This window comes from Paramacrobiotus metropolitanus, unplaced genomic scaffold, assembly GCF_019649055.1.
Source record: "Paramacrobiotus metropolitanus isolate TYO unplaced genomic scaffold, Prichtersi_v1.0 Parri_scaffold0000100, whole genome shotgun sequence".
In the NCBI taxonomy this organism is placed as follows: Eukaryota; Metazoa; Tardigrada; class Eutardigrada; order Parachela; family Macrobiotidae; genus Paramacrobiotus; species Paramacrobiotus metropolitanus.
Genome location: NW_026570320.1, coordinates 134,025 through 151,176, shown reverse-complemented (window position 1 = coordinate 151,176; position 17,152 = coordinate 134,025). Strand labels below are relative to the sequence as shown.

Below are 17,152 nucleotides of genomic sequence, written 5' to 3'. Positions count from 1 at the left end.
ACCTTTCACATTGAATAATTGTTCGCAATAATTTAACAATTAAACCGTTATGGACGATTATTGTTGCGATTTTCGTAACTACCAAATTTGCTCATCTTGCGCTAATCGTCGAAGTGAACACGCTATGCCATCGAAAATTGGATGAAATATTCATCGGCCATCGCGCACAAAAAGCATGGATGCGCGATTAATCCGAATTTTTCATTTGCTTCGCACATCTTTTTTCTAAACTTCAAAAACGAACCTGTTATTTATTTTAGACAAATGCAAAAAAGTAAAATAATTGACTCTAAATTTATTTAAAAGTGCGTCCACAAAACAAAATTATACGCCATTCAGATTGCTTCCGAAATTTACATGGACTTGTAGACTTCAATAAACTTCAGTCTTTCACTGAGTTTTCTGTGAAAATTATTCCCACATCGCAGCTATTACTTGGGAGGACGTAAGTGAGGTGCAGTGACACTACACCATGTGATCTTGATAAACATTACTCGGTATTCGGGGACGTTTTGAGACGTCCAAGTCATTACTCGGATGATTGTAAGTTGGTAACCAATTCGCCAACTCCACCACCCGTCATTACAAGTCTGCGCTCAGTACTAGTGATGCGCTATTGTACTAATGAAATTTATCCCAGCCTAACTAGGAAACCAAAAACATTTAAATGAAAGCAATCTCATGATCCTCCTCCATTTATGTATAAAAACGCAAGTTAGGAATTTCCTATGGGTGGTTAGCAAAACTAGGTACAGCGCGCGTCAACAGCAGGAAAACGCTGCACAATGCCTCTAACTGGTGTTATTCTTATGGTTGTGGTTTAAAGAATCCATCAAGGCATTCTTCCTTAACTATCACATCTTATGGGACAACTGGCAGGAATTCAAAGAAAATTGATCTTTACTGTTGTTGACTCCGGAGTTAATGCATGCCGATTGCTGTCGATACTTTTGGATTAACACTACCATGCAGAGTGTACTGGCAGTTGCCTGATTGTATTACATGGTCCATTTCCATACTGTATTGTGCCCTTTCATGTGTCACGGAGCATAACAAGGCTTGCCTTAATTTGAGCGCGATCCCAAGGAAGACAGCTTAAAGTGTATAAAAATACCAATGCATTAGCATCCAGTTGGATAAAAATCATATTACTTCTGAATGTTTGCCGATAATTTGTTAGCAAAATATAAAAGCACAACTGCTCTAAGCTAGGCATATTCGTTTTGCAACTGTGGTACAGCTTCGGGCATTTGGTAATAACTGCACGGTAAAGGTGACGGTGCATCGAGCCACTGCAGCTGTATAACATTTTATTTTATACACCTTTTTTGTGAAATGGATTTCTTTCCTGCTCATTCGAATATGCTACCAAAACGTGATTGCCGTGTTGTTGTTATCTTGGTACGTATACATGGTGTTTAATACGTTTTTCGTGATCAAAGTAGACGACTATTACAATATTCACCTTGAATGTGCCCTTTGAATGTATTCAGATTACTGCTAAATCTGGCGACAAAAATGTTTAATTGTGTATTATTGTGCTACTGCTATTTAATTCCAGGCTTTATAGGAATATCAGTTTTGCAGCCGTCAGTGAGCGTTTCCCAGCTGACGACCTTTATATATAGCATAAATGTTACATACTTTAAAAAATTCTGTGGATTAGGCAAAACAGATTAAATTATTAACTATTATAGACAATCTGTTTACCGTTTGCAAAAGCATATTGGCTATGCAGATTGCAAAAATGTACCTGTGACAACTTACCGTATGACATTCAATGAACACACTAAAAAAACATATGTAGAAACTTATGACGCTAACGAATAAATTTTATTTTGTCTATAGCTATATTTTGGTTGATCCACAGATGATATTGCAAATTACCGCTTTCCTTCCGGGATTCGTGTACGGCGCAGCGATTGGGGATCCGCGAGCATTTTACAGGCGTCCACCTCCAGCACTAACTAACACGCATGCTAACAGACCGATTGCCCCTGTTGATTCAGCCGATGTCGTTCCGGAAATCAGCCCGCTGTTTCTCAGAGCGCCTACTAACAGCTGGTTTTTCCCTGATCTGAACAGCGCATGGAAACCGCGGGAAAGCCGAATGGATGCCGATATTATCAACCGGCCTACAGATAACATCAGTAAAGAAAAAGGTTTCTTTAAGCAAGTTATCTTTCATAACAACTTTCAGATACGAAAATTACTGTAAAATTATTATTTGTTTTGCAGATTTTGGTATTAATCCGAGTCACCTTCACAGTCAGTACAGACCACAACCTCGAACGGCCACCGCTGGCATGTTTGCGAAACCTGCTCGAACATTTCGCAGTGATACGAATTACAGCGATGTGGCCCTAAATTTTCCTCCACCGGAAGTGGAATATCCATATGACTTTTTTAGAATGTCATTCTTTTGACGTTCCAGACAGAGTTTTGGCTTAATGACTTATAGAATGTGTTTATCGTACTTACATAAACCGTATTTCGCATGCTTTAGGACTGATTTTGCTCTAATTTGTAGGCTTAATTTTGCATTCAGTTTTCTAGGCAAAGGAATTTCCAAAAAAATAAAAAACGTAAAATTAAGTGCCCTAATTTACGGCACTAGTATTAGTCTTATACGACATATTGCATGGGGTACTTTCCCAGTGCAATGATGTGCGTTGCACTGCAATACAAATACATTCATCATTCTACATTCTATGATTTCTATCATTCGTATGTTTTGGTTTTGTATACAAAGACAAAAAAATTAAATTGATTGTATCAATGCAGTGCATGCACAAACTGGCATAATAAAGCTTTCGTTCTTAGTTGCTTATAAAAACGGTGGTTACAAAATATTTTAATTTAAGAAAAGCAGCAAGTAACCAAATTTAATTAAACAGTCGAGTGCGCCTTACGTAAGGCACCAACGTATATGTTAGTGTTTTTATCGCATTTCTGTTAATAAAACCCGTAAGATTGTAAAAAATGCTGACCTTCCTTGGGGGCAAATAGCCGCTCCCACTAAAGTACCCATTATTGGGAAATCAGTTTCCAGGATTGTAATGTAAGTACATTGTACACCTTATACGACTTGCAACGCCTCTCTAAATTTTCTCTGTTCTTTGAAAATTGAGTTTTCAAGTACCACATTTACACATGCAGAGTATCTACAGTATCTATGCGGTGCTTTTAATCTATACTGACATAGATGTCCCGAAAAGGCAGTTTGTTGTTTTGTGCTCTGCATACGATTTGATGTTGTTTATAATAATTATCAGTTTTTTATGTAAGACTGGCAATGGTCGAATTTGTGCGCCCTCGAAATGGGTGGTTGCTGGCATCGTCTAGTAGCGAGATGTAGTACTGCCGGCTATTTCCGGTTCGACAGGAAGCAACGGCTCCTCCTATATATCACAACAAATGCAGCGATCAGCACCACAGGTCCACAGCAGAACGTGGTACAGGGCTAAAAGAATCAATTAACGTCGTGTACTCGATTATCATTGGGAACGGCATGAGTACGAAATGGGACACTAAAAAGGCGGTAACAGGCGGAGCTTTCCAGTGGGAGAATTGCCAATGTGGGTCCTTGAATGGGTAAAGCTTCCATTTACAAACGTTCTAACTGGCGCCTTTTTCCCTTTGATGTTTAACGTGAATTGGTACGTGCCAGAGGCGGGTACACGATAATTACAGCATCGTAAGCGCACATAATATTTAAATGCTAGATTCCGGATAAGATATTTCAGTATATAAGAAGGATTCACTATAATCTCACGCAGTTATTTTACATTACCGCATAATTTGAATACCGAATCTATCATTGTTTTCTGCTGTAGCTACACTATTTAATCTGCTTGTTTTGATCCTTGATTAGTGCAGATACTTTACCAAGTTCGTATACGTACCCGTTACCAGTTTGCAAGATGTCATCGACCATGTGCGCCATATTTCTCTCCATTGTGGTAAGCTTCGTTTTCTAACTAATACTTGCTTGTACATGTACAGAAATTATTGTGTAGTAATATACACAGTAATTTATGCAGTAATTTATGCTGCACAATTATTTCGAGCCCAAACAGGTTATGCTGTGCTGGTTACAATAACAAAAGTACTAACATGATATGGTAAGGAAAATTGGTAAAATTCTTCCAAATAATGTATTTTATCTTCTCTTTTTTAAAATTAATAAAAATCGTAAGCGCAGGACTCGGATGCAAGAACTTTGCATTATTGCTGCTATTCACAAGGTCATTACAAGCGTTTATGCTTATGAGCTGGGCTGGGTTGATCATTTCGTTTGGCCACAACGCACAGAATACCGGTCGTGCAATCTGTTATTGATACCATTCAGGTGGCAGTGGTATACTGTGCGGTCCAGGCAGCTGCCGTTGCCCATCCCGGAATGTACTACAATCGTCCCTCCCAACCAGCTCCACTGACACCGGAAACCGGCGCCGCAAAGCCCCCCGTGTCCAAGGAAAAGCCCGTCGTGCCGTATGTCCCCGTTTCCAGCTGGTTTTTTCCGGGGTCACGGCGCTTCGTACCGGTCAGCGACAGTTCCATGGATGATGCCGGCTTTGATGCTGATGCCGATATGCGCAATGTCGGCACTTGGAAACGTATGGGTCATCCTGGACGCTTTCTCGGTACGTTTGACCACAATTAAATCGTGTTCACGCGTTTAGTGTGCCGGCAGCAAAATTTGCGTTTGATTGCTTGATTTGCTTAAAATAACAACCTAGTGACGTAGATCAGCCGGAATGTGAATTATTAGGTAATCAGGCCAATTTATTATTAGAATACAAACAAGATTATGCATTCATTTAACTAAACGGGTCGTCGCAGTTTGTCGGCTGGACTAGCTTATCACAACAGCTTTTTGCTAGATCAGAGAGTGTGTTGACCTTTACCATTTAACTGTACTCACAGTAAATGTTCTACGCACATAAACAACGCACGATTCCAGAAACGCTTTTTGTGTATGGTTCTGGTTTTCTTTGTTGAAACAAGACAAAATTTTTATTAGCTTTGATCCATACTGGTTAAAGTTTGATAAAGGCCAATCGAGCACTTAAGCTGAACTAATCGAAAGGGTTTATGCACTGGAATTAGTTGTGATCCTGAAGCTTGGTACCAAAGTAAATCAGCAATGTTTGCGCGAGCAGTTTCCGCTTACGTTTACATTTACAGATCCTTGACAATAGTCACAAGTGGACCACACAAAAGCTTACAGTTATTTCAGTAACAGCTGTCATCACGTCATTATTTTCATGCCTTAGGGAGAAGATTGTTTGGTCAAATGATCAATATCGGATCAGTGTATCTTCAATTTACAAAATTGCCTTTTTCATCTCTTCTCCGCTCTACGTGACACTATATTTATTGAGCATTAATACAATGATTGATAAGACCTTTATCACACTGAATTTATGAAAATATGCACTATACGTCAAAACCAAATACAAGAATTTTTTGCTACCCAAAACACAAACACTTTAACTGCACAAAAACGCTTGACCAAATAACCATTTAACTGTTCGGTATTTAAACTAATGTGCTCCTGTATAGGCTCATAAGTAGTTTGCGAAAATGGTCCCGGCTGAATTTTTATACAAATAGCAAATTGCAGGTGTCGCCTGTTTTTCAGTTACTATATTCAAAATTTATTTACGCGTATGCATTTACAGGTCGTCCAACGAGTGTTGCAAAAGGAGATGACTTCATTGATAACGACAATGACGCCGCTTTGCAGAATGCGTTAGCGGCACCAATGGCCCGGTATAACTTTTTCAGACTTATGGGACAGTAATCATATTATTACGAGTATTTCAATACACGTGCTCGTGATATTGCATGGTACGCCTTATGGAACTTCTGCTTGATAAAATACTTAATTTTCGTAGATAATTTAATAGAATGTCTGCTTTACGAGTTTTTATAAAATTTTCCTAGACTTTCGGTATAATTTTGTATAACTGACGATGGACTCGTGTTAAAACATCACTAAAGTATTAGTATACGTGTACGTTCGTGGCTGGACCAGATGATGTGCTAAATATGGTTGTATAAGGTACTAAATCACCATGTGCATGAAACCAATAAAATCATACATGCTGACGATGCAGTAATACCAGTGAGCTTTCTTTTGGAAATTTAGCAGCCTCGATTATAGTGCATTTTCCGTTTTTTCTTTAAGGTACCGAACTTAATATGCGCTGCACCGCTATTAATTACTTCCAGTCTCCATAATCTACGAGATATCTGTAGATTAACGTGCCTAAATTTATGTTTAACGCAAGTTGCAAATCGCGCCCGGCAAAATCGACTAAAGCGGTGACAATGCACATACTCTGTAATATTACAGAATTAAAACCGTACAATGTGTAATCATTTTGCTTAAATTATCAGTTTCATCTAAGGCGGGCAATAAACGGCGCTTCGTGGCTTTAATTTCCGGCTTCTGGAAAGAAATTATTTTTGCCTGGGTGGTTTTACATCCTGTATTTCGAATCCCCTGAACGGCATAGTCTGTAATCGAGCCGGTTCCGTCCGATTCGCTAAAGTCGTATTCCATTGTTAGTGCGCACGATCGGCGATATACATGTTTTATGAAGAATTCATCGATGGAAATTTAATCTTTTTCTCTCGCTCCCTCTTCCTCAAGAAATATTTTTCCTGCCAACATTGGCCATATCGAGGACGATTTAGGTATACAAATTCATCAAACATGAGAGCGTTAAACGTTTCCGGCCGGGAGCCGGTTTTCTATGGGGATTCCAGAAACAAATCGATCCTACTCACGTCATCACCCGCCGTGAAGGGTTCACGCCTAGCTTCATTGAGCACAACTGTATACAAACCCGTTAGGCGATAGCCATTCAATGGCTGTTTATCCAGAGAATGTTAAAGCTTTAAAATAATGCTGGGCATGAAAGTTGGAACAATGGTAACATCGCTCTTTCGGGCTATCAAACAGCATATCGCCCTTAAGCACGTAATGGACTGCCGATCCTTGCCCACAAAAGTCAAATTACGAAATTGCTTTCTGGAACTGCAGTATTGAATTCCCGATTGCAGCAGCGCTGCAAACACTCCGTTATTTTATTGTTCAAATACTTAAAGCCGAGAGACAGTACAAAACCACACCCATGCAAAGAATAATACCAAATATGAAAATTATTCTTAAAAAACTTCTGGTAACGTTGGCTTAATCATCTTATCAAAGATAAATCCCAAAAATAAAGTATTCCAAATACTGTTATCAACTGTTATAACTTAAAGATACAGTAAAGATAAACCTGAATTGCAATGCTACCATATTCATACTCAGACATACAATGGACGACGAAAAGAAGTTGAAATCGACCGGCCAGTGTGCGGTCGCGGCTCATCAACTTCTTTTTGTCGTCCAGTGTAACTATTGTGAACCAACTAATGGTGGAACAGACGCAGTCCGGTGTGGATAAGCACCATATTGTGCTGGTTAGCGGCTTCTATAACAGCATCGTCCTGTGTGGAGCCTCCCGGACTGGTAACGTATTCCACACCGCTCTGTTAAAGGAAATTCCGTTAAAATGCTGACATTTAGACCATTTTAACAATCCTCTAAGTATTACTAATAAACTAAACATTAATTTACAATACTCGAAGGCAGAAAACTGCGTTACGAAAATCGGTAATTTCCACGAATTTATGCAAACTAAATGCGTAAAGGTACAGCACATTTTGCATATATAAATGCACATCATATTTTGTTATAGTTCCACTTCTACTGGTAGCTATTATATCTACCAAAAGTGCTTCAAAGCAACACAAAATACTGCTCACGAAATGGAGCTACATGCAAAACAAATTTACGTTTTCGTGCCGCTCTCGAAAAGTAATTCCGCCTTAAAACGTCTCATCTAACAGACTTTTACTGCCATACCGCTGCTGCCCTGTCGATACTGTCACGGAATGGGAAAAAAGCATCGGAACTCAACGTAACTTTGTCGAGTTTGGCAATCCATTCCCTTCGTTCTTCCTAAAAAGCGCAAAAACAGATACAGATGGCACTGTTCAATATAGAACTAATAACAAAATGAATGAATAAACATCCAATCACTGGAGGGTGATGCAGGATAACTCACAAAGCAAAGAGCAGCAATTAGATGCATTAAGTCTTTGACAATCGAAAAATATACGGTAGATCATAGCTGTACAAAATCAACTGGCACCTGTTTCTAATCAGTTTAAATATTCGCGAATTCTTTCTGCATATTTTGGTATTCATTTCCTCACCAGCGTCAGAGGAGCCGGAACATTTTCAAAGAGACTTTCAAATTGCTCTTTCGGCATGTCCTGGTCCACCACGTCCAGTACGTACGCATCGATAGCGTTCGCAATGTCGGCTCGTTTTACTCCCTTCTTAAACTGGAAACCAAGGATGCGTGGATGCAATCGCAGCCACCAGTTTTCGGTTTTGGCCGCAGCAATTCGAACACAGTGGATACGCGACTGCTGTCCCGCACCGATGCCAACGACTTGTCCATCCCGAGCAAAGCATACTGAATTCGACTGCGTGTATTTAACGGCGATGGTGGCCACCAAAAGATCACGCAGTGCGTCCTCTCCCAGCTAGAAATACACAAAATATTTCATGTTTTTGGACAAATTTTTTTGCATTCTCATTCTAATATAATATTTTTATTAGAACGAAGTAATATTACTCTCGGTGCAGTTTTTCATCTATGCAAACTACAGCGCATAATAAATAGGGATCTATTTTTGTAAGCAGAAACGCTGCATGAAGCAATGTTAATTTGTAGAAAATATTCAGGTAACATCAGAGTCAGATTAACAAGGTAAAGATACCATTTTATTGGAGGTCACAGTGTTCTTAAAACGGTCAGCGGTGATAGCTCGGTCATTCCGCTTTTGCTCCATTTGCAAGCCGAACAGAGTGCGAATCTCCATTTCCTCCGGCTCATAGGCGGGGTCAATCTAAGAATGCGGCACCGTAAAGGACAAGCGCCATTATGCTCGCGGTGATGCGTGAGTTGCAGGCACTCCAGCAGTAATTACCTGTAGCATGCAATAGGCCCCATTCTTCTTCTTTTTCAATATTTTCTCAGCTTCCGCGCTATATCCCGGAGCAATCACTCCATCAGAGACTTCTCGGGATATAATGTGCGCTGTTGCTTCGTCGCACACATCGGACAGAGCGATGAAATCCCCAAAGGACGACATCCGATCAGCACCGCGCGCCCGCGCATACGCCGTGGCTAACGGCGTCAGCTTGGGCAACAGATCCGCCACTTGACACAGCTCCGCCTGTTCCGGAGTTAGTGCCACACCGACGGCCGCTCCCGCTGGGCTGACGTGTTTAAAGGATGCCGCCGCCGGAAGCTGCAGTGCCGCTTTTAATTCCCGCACCAACTGCCACCCGTTGAGAGCATCGCACATGTTGATAAAACCCGGTGAGCCGTTAATCACTAGGGACAAAGGAAAACGTTTTCGTTGTCTCTGTATTTTACAGACAGCCTTAATGTACAGAAAAACTAATTCCGCTAACGAATAAACTTTGCTGAAAAATACCTATCTGTACATTTCAGCACGCTAGGTAAACGAACCACTGATGTGGTGCAAGCACCGCAAAGCACTTATCCAAAATTAGGTACAAACTTAGCAGACTGTGTGCAGTAATGCAGTTAGTTCCTTTTATTCATACCCGTAACAGGAAGGTTTCCATGTTTGGTGTAAATCTGAGCTGGTGCCTGATGCGGATTGATTCCATAACGCATCGCCAGTTGCGATTGACCAGCGCTGTAACGTCGGCGGAAAAAGTCGGAAATTGCGGCATCATAATCAGCAGTCATTGTAAATGCCTAAAAAAGTTGGCCATTATTTGACATTTCAGGGTATCTTCTCTGCCACTGATAAGCTACGATTTTACATTAGGACAGAAGGCAAGGAACTATTTCATCATGCATCAGAATAAAAATCACTAATTTGTGGCCCAAGTTTTCTGCTATAAATAGTTATTTGTGTGTTGGGGTAGAGAAAATGTCTATGTTTTTATTTCATTAATTTTATATCCATCATTTAATTTCATTAACAATAATCCTTACATTCAGAGTTCACATGAGTCGTGTACGAGTATGATAGTATTGATAGAAAGCTTACTTTCAATGCTAGACCTTGACGAGTCGGAAGGCTGGTATCTTTCATGTTATTCCCTTGAATTTCACTCAGAACCCTGAAATAAAACCCATTTGCAGTAAGTAATTGTGACAAAACCGAAACTACTTTAGGCATTTAATCCAAAAGAAGTTCCTATAACTGTAATAAATTTCAGAGTTATACTTCTTGTAATCGCTGGGATCCGACAGGACCGTTACTCTTGTGTGATTTTTCGCTGCAGCTCGCAGCAAAGTCACACCACCGATGTCGATGTTCTCGATTATCTCTGCCTCGTTGTTCGTGCGTTTAACGGTCTCCACAAATGGATATAAATTGCAGACCACAAAGCGGATTTTACGAATATTCTGTTGTGCCAAGTCGCTTTCGTCTTTTTCAGTTGGGCGGGCAAGAATACCCCCATGAACCTAGAAAGAAAAATTCCTGTATCAGTGCCTCATTTTAAAAGTGCTGATATTTGCAGGTATTACTGGTAATTTCTTAATGAGCTCATAAATAAGCTATTTTAAGCTGAACTACAGGTCCAGTCCGTCCAGAATGTATACCACTAAACACCAAAATTAATAACAACAATAAAAAAAGGCAATAAAACTGAAAATACTAAATTACCCTGCTACGGAATACGACAATATTTTTAGATTGCAGTCAGATATACCGATAGCACAGCGTACAGCATACCTACTACCTAGCATGTGCGGCACATGCAATCTTCTGTGCTGGTACCAACCAATGTTTTACCTGCCTAATTAGCTTTACTAACCACTGGATGCAGTGTTTTGACCCGACCATCGAGCATCTCCTGGGCACCTGTGATATCGGCTACATCGCTGACAGGAAGGGACTGGCTGCGCAAAAACTTGGAGGTCCCTCCTGAGGCAACCAACTCGAAACCCGCCTCCAGCAATCCGCGCGCCAGATCCAGCAGACCGTTCTTGTCCCAAACACTCAATAACGCAATTTCTAAAGAGACCCGAAATCAGTGGAAACATATGCACATGGAATTTTTGAGAACAGATTTTACCCAAGCTTTTCTTACCCTTCTTAGCCATTTTTATTATGCAAGTAGAGCTCCGAATTCACCGCGGAAAAGTTGTGCAGTTACTGTCCCCAAAATTATCTGGCTATCAGCTTATCGTGCCGTCGACAGCAGTCCCTGCAGTCACGATTTTATACTGCGGAACTACATGATACGAGCAAGCACTCTGTGGACTTCGGTCAGCTGAGACAGACTGCCCGACACCGGGGCCGACTCGCACTGCTAATTTGCCCATATACAGTACGTACGTGTACGTTGGCATAGAATAACCATAACTTGAACCAATTTTTTGAAAACTTTTGTTGCAATAATTTAAAATTCGAAGGATAGGTGGAAATTCCACCGCGTGCATGGAATTTTCTAGAAATGGCACCGATGATAATTTTTCTTGAAGAACCATAGAAAACGTTCTTTCTATGGAAGAACGTTGTGGGCAAGGTATACAACTGTCAAATTTTACAGAATACCGGTAAACTGGTTATCTTTTACAACACTTTTCAGAAATTCAGCCTATAATATGTAGTGGTACTTGAGTACTTTAAAAAATTCAACCGATCGGTTTTTCAGCTAATATGATGCAGTATCACTGTGACCTTTAATTTGTTCAAGTCGTGGGCAGTGCTTCCGGTATCGCTGCAGTACAATATGCCAGTACAGAATGCGTAGAAAATATAACAATAAATTATTGTTATATTTTCTACGCATTTTCTACGCATTATGCAATTATTGTCAGTAATTATCAGATTATGTCCTAGGCACAAAGCTACACCAATGTTAAATTAATGTGCGAAACTCCCACATGCATGATCAAATAAAAAATCGTTTGCATCAAATACAAAACAATGTTAATATAACATCAGCAGCAAACTAAGCGGTTATAATGTCACCGTCATGGAACGTTTAACAGTAAAGCAGGTTCAGTTTCATAATATCGACAGAGGAAAGCCCGGTAGCCTTTCCCACCGTCACACCATTTTCCAGAGGAATAATTGTGGGGATGGTATTGTTCAGTGCTTTGTACTCAGCGTCGGCATGCATAATAGAATTGTAGTCGTACGGCAAATCATCCAGCGGCAAGTCCAACTCCGTAGCATTCAGTTTAGCAAAAATTGGAGCGTCCACTAGATTAAAGAATTACAAGTACAGCCCATGACTACGCGCCGTTAATTGAAACAGTTTGGGCGAATCGAATTATTACTGACTGTTTTGTGTTCGTCCACCTAAATTTTGGTTTTACGATGCTTACAGCTTTTACATTAATCTTAGATTGCGGTAATATTATGTCCAGTAGGAGCACTTTAAACAATTGTTATACTTACAAACAGCAACATTGCTCAGGTTGATAGTAATGTACTGATCGCGATCCGGGCGTGATTGTTCATTCGGAAGTCCCAAAACGCGAAGTAGCTGCCGAAGAAGTTTGCGCCTTTCCAAGCAAAAAGGAATTTGCACAACTAGCACCTGTTCTTTTCCTTTTTTTCCAATAGGGGTATGGCAACTGACAATGAGATTTTTTTAATTGATATTACACGCATAATTATGAGAACACAATAATATTTAGGTGTTTTGATTCGATCGCGCACATCCATATGGCACACATAATGTTGCTTGCAGCCGGCCTGTACTTAATTTAAAGGCTGTGAATGTATACAATGTACTCGTATATATAAAAGTTTTTTAATTTAGCTTTTGGACTGGTTAGATTGCAAGGTCGTCCTATAACTATATATATCGGTCCTTTTTGTTGGTTAATTTCAACATTTTTAATATTAACTGGTGTAGACTTACTCTAATCCAGCTGAAATTTGTACAAAGTCTTCTTCGTTGGTTCGCGGAACAAATCTGATGCATGTGTTGCTATGAATTTCGTCCATTGCCCCTTGAAGTTCACCTTTGGAATCAGTGAACTCTGAAACATCACAACAAGCAAGGACTGTAATAAGAGTGTAGGTTAAGTGCTGTTTTCAATTAGGCATTATTTACAACTGATGATGTCTAAATCTATTAACTAATTACTTGTACTATTAAATTTTTTAATGCTATGATACACTTACGAACTGATTTCGAAGTCTGATAAGGTATTACGGCTCCCGGCCATAAGCTTTTGTATGTCTCCCATCGTTTGGCCTCGACAAAATCTGGAAAAGTAAAAGATTTTAAAATTACAGAAATACCTAATGCGTGCTGCAGTACAGTATAACTGTATGCGACATAAGGTCACAAACATAACGTGATATCGTATTTAGGACTTCTGTATCTGCATGCAGCTCTAATTTTGCGATGTATAGAGCATTTATATCTAATGGTAAGTACAAAATCGCATTTATATCGAAGAAATACAGAATTACAGAGACACGCGTGAAGTCACTCGTGATAAAACTGTGTAAAGAACTACGTATTGTATTTGTACCTGACAATTGTGACAATAAGAGCAGTCCAGCCGAAAAGCGAAGCAGAACAGATGGTCCCATTGCAGCAACAAAAATGCTATAAAAATAACTTTTATTCAATTATTATTCGGGTTTTAAGCAAATCCGAAATGTTACCAAAAAATGTCTTATGGTAACGAAAATGAAAAATGGCTGGTAAATCTAAAACATGCCGTTCAGTTTGTCGATATTGATATTACACTGTGAACAATATTTAACTGTCTTGGGTTTTTGCGCTTTGTCTTATATTGTGCCATCTCCTGAATTACATCACGCTTGACTGGATTGATTATGTTTTGATATTCGCCGAGTACGGAAATTACTAGAGGTCTGTTATATACTGTTCTGTACACGAGGATTGATCGAGGTATCATGAGGTGTTTGGCCTCACTTTTTCTATGCGAACAAAATTTTAATTTGTACTCTGACATCGCAAATTGTTTCGCATCCGTGGTTACGCTTTTATTTACGAATACTCAGCTTGAAGACAGTACAATTTCTAGAAATGATATCCGTACCAGTTCAACAGGTGAGCCAGGTCAAAAATTAATATGTTTATAAATCTGCAAGTGTGGAAGAATTTCCCACTCCAACTAACAGTAAATAAAGCTGCACTGCTGCACCGTTGTATAGTAGTACAGCAAATTAAACGTCACGATACTAAGCAATTCGCCAACTGCTTGCCGGAACTTCGGCAACGGCCGTCTTGTTGAGTGCTGCTAGCCTAAAACAATTATCACGAAGCTTATGATTCATGATTGTTCAATGGTACAGCAGTTTGGCCTGGCGCCATTACTAACAAACCTAATTGTAAGTTTCGATTTCATAGATATATTTCTGGTTAATTAATATAATAATATGGTAATAGAAGACTGATGTATGATTAATCTTATGAAAACTGTGGTGTCATTCGATTATTTAAATTATTACGAATCTTAATTTTTTTATTTACTATAATAGCGCCTATCTGTATATATCTAATTTGATAGAGCAAAGTATTGACGAGTGAATACTGCTAACACTAGCATTATCGTACCTGAAAACACTACTGCGAATGCATGAATTAAGAATTTGACTAATTGTAAAATTCACAATAAAAATTCAAAACACCGACGACATATTTTCAGAAAAAAATTTGAAATTTTCAGCGAACATGCTAACGTACCTGATGATACGGGAAATAAAAACAGCATAACTACAGACTACACTCACTAGTCTGTTTTTAGAACTGGGCCTGAAATAACTGCATTATTTACGCTTTGTACCTTGGTGCTGACCGGTGAGGTCGTTCGCCAAAAAATACAAATTGGTATGCACTCTTTAGTATAAAAAAAACTGAATTCACACCGATTTATTATTTCAACTTAGTTAGTCTCTCCCTTCCCGATTGAGGAAGTTTTCGATTGCAACTTGTGATTTAACACAATACAGTAGCTGTTATTTTTAACCGGTATCATGAATAATATTACCTGATGCATATGTACATGCTCTTGTCGCCGAGTTGCTCTCCACACAGTCAGAGAATCAGGAAGGGAATGTTTATGGTTTTCAGAGGCGAACGCAAGACAAACCACGGTACGGCGGAAGTTATCCTAATTTGCTTCTGTAGCGAGAGCTTTATGGATAAAACTGCCGGTTGGATTAGTACTAGTTCTACACTGACATCCCTTTAATTCTACTGTATCTCGCTTTACGATAATAAATCAAAATATTGTCCGCAAACACTACGCATTTAAGGACCATAATTATTATGGTCCGTACAAGAACCGCGTCCATATACGCATCCATGCTTCACTTCAGGAATCAGGATTGCTTGAATTAATTTGCTTCGACACAAATACACGTTGTTGCATCTATTAGTATTTTTGTTTCACCTTTAAAGTCAGCGCGTGACCTCATGACTTATTTATTTTACTTTGGCTCATGCTTAATCTTCAAAGGTCAGTAAAATTTCATATATGTGTGCGCTGCGATTAAAATATGGCCAGTGATATTGTTAGTAATACTAATAACGATCCCAACGACGAAACCATCCAGTGTCTAACTTCAACCAATTCGGCAAATGAAGCAGACCGTGTTCGAATCCCAACTAAAACTGCCGCACGGCGCGCAGTGTCTGAGCCTTACCGCCCATATCCTTCCAGTCTTCCTGGATCTGGGTATACAGGCGTTCGCAAAGCCAAAACCGTATTGTCCAAAACGTCTTCGTGGTCCACACCGAAAACACCTTCGGTGGAGTCAATTACGATCGATATTTCGTACGAACGAATACCAGAATTTCAAATGTTTGAGCTGTTCTGCAATCCCGATTTTCCTGGACTTGTCAATATTGCCTCTTTTGATGAAGACGATAGCCCGAATGCCGGCGATCACGATGCAGTGCAACAATCACCGGCGCTGCCGTCGGATGACCGTGATGAAGCAGAAAGCAGCCAAGCGGAGAGCGTGGTCAGTACTTTAGGAGAACTGCCCAATATCCAGAGAAAAACTGCTATTTCTACCGGGAACGCGAGGAAGCGCGACAGCTGCATGGCACACAAAGCAGCTGCGCCTCGGTCAATCGGCCGGCCTGTCGGCGTCCGTCCGCCGCGGCGTTGGAGTCCCGAGCCGAGTCGCTCAAGCGACCGGTCCGTCATCTGGGATCTTTACTGGTTTTAACGGCCGATTACGCACAAGTACGGCCCGATTGGGAAATTTGCCGGGAAATTTTTAATATTACTCATTACGCAAAAAATGGAATCATGAGTAATCATTCAGCGCAGGAAATTCTCCAGCAACTTCGTGACAAAGAAACATGCTGCAAAAAAGACCTGAGCAAAGTTGCACGAGCGTCAGGTAAAATGACCAGTAAGCATAGTACTGCATGCTCGCTGGTATGGTATTTGACGTTGTACAGTTATTCTTGGAAAAATACCGCAAAAATAGCCGTAATCGCAAATACATTATTTTTCTTGTGTTATATATAGATGTAAATCTGGAAACGTTCTTTCTCATGCATTTGGAGGCAACGGAACGTTTGCACCTAGTCAGTAACAGTGACTCGTTATGTCGAGCGGCGTTTTGGAGCTCGATAGTGCAACGTGCTTCGCAGTGGACATCGCTGGACAACGCGGACGACATTCTGCAACGGTTGTTACACGATAACCTTATTGATCTAACGGAAACCACTGAGGATGTTATAGCGGCGCTTAACCGCTATGGCTACAACCTTATTCTACTGGACGATATTTTCAAGCTTTTGAAACCGGAGAAGAAAACACTACAGTACTACGAGCGGCTTTCCGAAGTACAGCGGAAAGTTCGCCGAGTATGTGACGCAACTCTTAGCGATCCGGATTTATATGCATCCAGCAACTGCAAGCTGTGTGGTTGCCAAAATTATTGCAACCAAATACGTCAAGTGTGCGACGATTGTTTTGACGAATGCTGCGGTGTAATGTAGGCTACAGAAGTGGCAAAGGTCAGTTTAATGTGCAAAGTTTTGTCGCAGGTTTTCGAGCTTTTTTTG

The 17,152-nt window shown here is 40.1% G+C and overlaps 5 protein-coding genes across 8 annotated transcripts; 3 read left to right on the top strand and 2 right to left on the bottom strand.

Annotated features, from left to right (window-relative positions):
- The first annotated feature begins 683 nt into the window (after positions 1 to 683).
- On the top strand, positions 684 to 2,808 carry LOC129597127 (uncharacterized). 3 transcript variants are annotated; one of them, XM_055494570.1, is made up of 3 exons: positions 684 to 1,401; positions 1,871 to 2,150; positions 2,239 to 2,808. In XM_055494570.1, exons 1-3 carry the CDS (start codon positions 1,336 to 1,338, stop codon positions 2,424 to 2,426), a joined length of 534 nt encoding a protein of 177 aa, XP_055350545.1. In that variant the 5' UTR covers positions 684 to 1,335; the 3' UTR covers positions 2,427 to 2,808. The 3 variants fall into 3 exon arrangements, with proteins under 3 accessions (XP_055350545.1, XP_055350544.1, XP_055350546.1); XM_055494569.1 differs by having other exon boundaries at positions 1,871 to 2,162; XM_055494571.1 differs by having other exon boundaries at positions 1,871 to 2,172.
- An 819-nt stretch (positions 2,809 to 3,627) lies between these two features.
- Positions 3,628 to 6,114, top strand: LOC129597129 (uncharacterized). 2 transcript variants are annotated; one of them, XM_055494572.1, is made up of 4 exons: positions 3,628 to 3,659; positions 3,875 to 3,962; positions 4,352 to 4,646; positions 5,688 to 6,114. In XM_055494572.1, the coding sequence occupies exons 1-4, from the start codon at positions 3,643 to 3,645 to the stop codon at positions 5,807 to 5,809; spliced, it is 522 nt and encodes a 173-aa protein (XP_055350547.1). In that variant the 5' UTR covers positions 3,628 to 3,642; the 3' UTR covers positions 5,810 to 6,114. The 2 variants fall into 2 exon arrangements, with proteins under 2 accessions (XP_055350547.1, XP_055350548.1); XM_055494573.1 differs by having other exon boundaries at positions 3,636 to 3,697.
- Positions 6,115 to 7,085: 971 nt separating this feature from the next.
- Positions 7,086 to 11,455, bottom strand: LOC129597122 (bifunctional purine biosynthesis protein ATIC-like). The gene is made up of 10 exons (XM_055494565.1): positions 11,216 to 11,455; positions 10,940 to 11,139; positions 10,345 to 10,586; positions 10,165 to 10,237; positions 9,710 to 9,866; positions 9,064 to 9,473; positions 8,854 to 8,982; positions 8,281 to 8,616; positions 7,928 to 8,023; positions 7,086 to 7,551 (listed from the first exon to the last, which is right to left on the bottom strand). The coding sequence occupies exons 1-10, from the start codon at positions 11,226 to 11,228 to the stop codon at positions 7,432 to 7,434; spliced, it is 1,776 nt and encodes a 591-aa protein (XP_055350540.1). The 5' UTR covers positions 11,229 to 11,455; the 3' UTR covers positions 7,086 to 7,431.
- A 343-nt stretch (positions 11,456 to 11,798) lies between these two features.
- Positions 11,799 to 14,871, bottom strand: LOC129597123 (high choriolytic enzyme 1-like). The gene is made up of 6 exons (XM_055494566.1): positions 14,810 to 14,871; positions 13,626 to 13,702; positions 13,270 to 13,353; positions 13,004 to 13,124; positions 12,535 to 12,713; positions 11,799 to 12,336 (listed from the first exon to the last, which is right to left on the bottom strand). The coding sequence occupies exons 2-6, from the start codon at positions 13,684 to 13,686 to the stop codon at positions 12,116 to 12,118; spliced, it is 666 nt and encodes a 221-aa protein (XP_055350541.1). The 5' UTR covers positions 13,687 to 13,702; positions 14,810 to 14,871; the 3' UTR covers positions 11,799 to 12,115.
- Positions 14,872 to 16,385: 1,514 nt separating this feature from the next.
- Positions 16,386 to 17,090, top strand: LOC129597080 (uncharacterized). Its single transcript, XM_055494516.1, has 2 exons — positions 16,386 to 16,479; positions 16,611 to 17,090. The coding sequence occupies exons 1-2, from the start codon at positions 16,386 to 16,388 to the stop codon at positions 17,084 to 17,086; spliced, it is 570 nt and encodes a 189-aa protein (XP_055350491.1). The 3' UTR covers positions 17,087 to 17,090.
- Positions 17,091 to 17,152: the final 62 nt, after the last annotated feature.

Bases quoted from the DNA above. Each gene is read 5' to 3' on its own strand.
- LOC129597127 (XM_055494569.1), top strand. From the start codon at position 1,336: ATGGATTTCTTTCCTGCTCATTCGAATATGCTACCAAAACGTGATTGC. The intron at 1,402-1,870 runs GTACGTATACAT...GTTGATCCACAG, and splicing joins GCCGTGTTGTTGTTATCTTG to ATGATATTGCAAATTACCGC. The intron at 2,163-2,238 runs GTTTCTTTAAGC...TTTGTTTTGCAG, and splicing joins TAACATCAGTAAAGAAAAAG to ATTTTGGTATTAATCCGAGT.
- LOC129597129 (XM_055494572.1), top strand. The intron at 3,963-4,351 runs GTAAGCTTCGTT...GATACCATTCAG, and splicing joins CCATATTTCTCTCCATTGTG to GTGGCAGTGGTATACTGTGC. The intron at 4,647-5,687 runs GTACGTTTGACC...ATGCATTTACAG, and splicing joins TCATCCTGGACGCTTTCTCG to GTCGTCCAACGAGTGTTGCA.
- LOC129597122 (XM_055494565.1), bottom strand. The intron at 10,587-10,939 runs GTTAGTAAAGCT...TTTTCTTTCTAG, and splicing joins TCAAAACACTGCATCCAGTG to GTTCATGGGGGTATTCTTGC. The intron at 9,867-10,164 runs GTAAGCTTTCTA...CAACTTTTTTAG, and splicing joins GTCAAGGTCTAGCATTGAAA to GCATTTACAATGACTGCTGA.
- LOC129597123 (XM_055494566.1), bottom strand. From the start codon at position 13,686: ATGGGACCATCTGTTCTGCTTCGCTTTTCGGCTGGACTGCTCTTATTG. The intron at 13,125-13,269 runs GTAAGTGTATCA...GTGATGTTTCAG, and splicing joins TCAGACTTCGAAATCAGTTC to AGTTCACTGATTCCAAAGGT. The intron at 12,714-13,003 runs GTAAGTCTACAC...TCTCATTGTCAG, and splicing joins CAAATTTCAGCTGGATTAGA to TTGCCATACCCCTATTGGAA.
- LOC129597080 (XM_055494516.1), top strand. From the start codon at position 16,386: ATGAGTAATCATTCAGCGCAGGAAATTCTCCAGCAACTTCGTGACAAA. The intron at 16,480-16,610 runs GTAAAATGACCA...TGTTATATATAG, and splicing joins CAAAGTTGCACGAGCGTCAG to ATGTAAATCTGGAAACGTTC.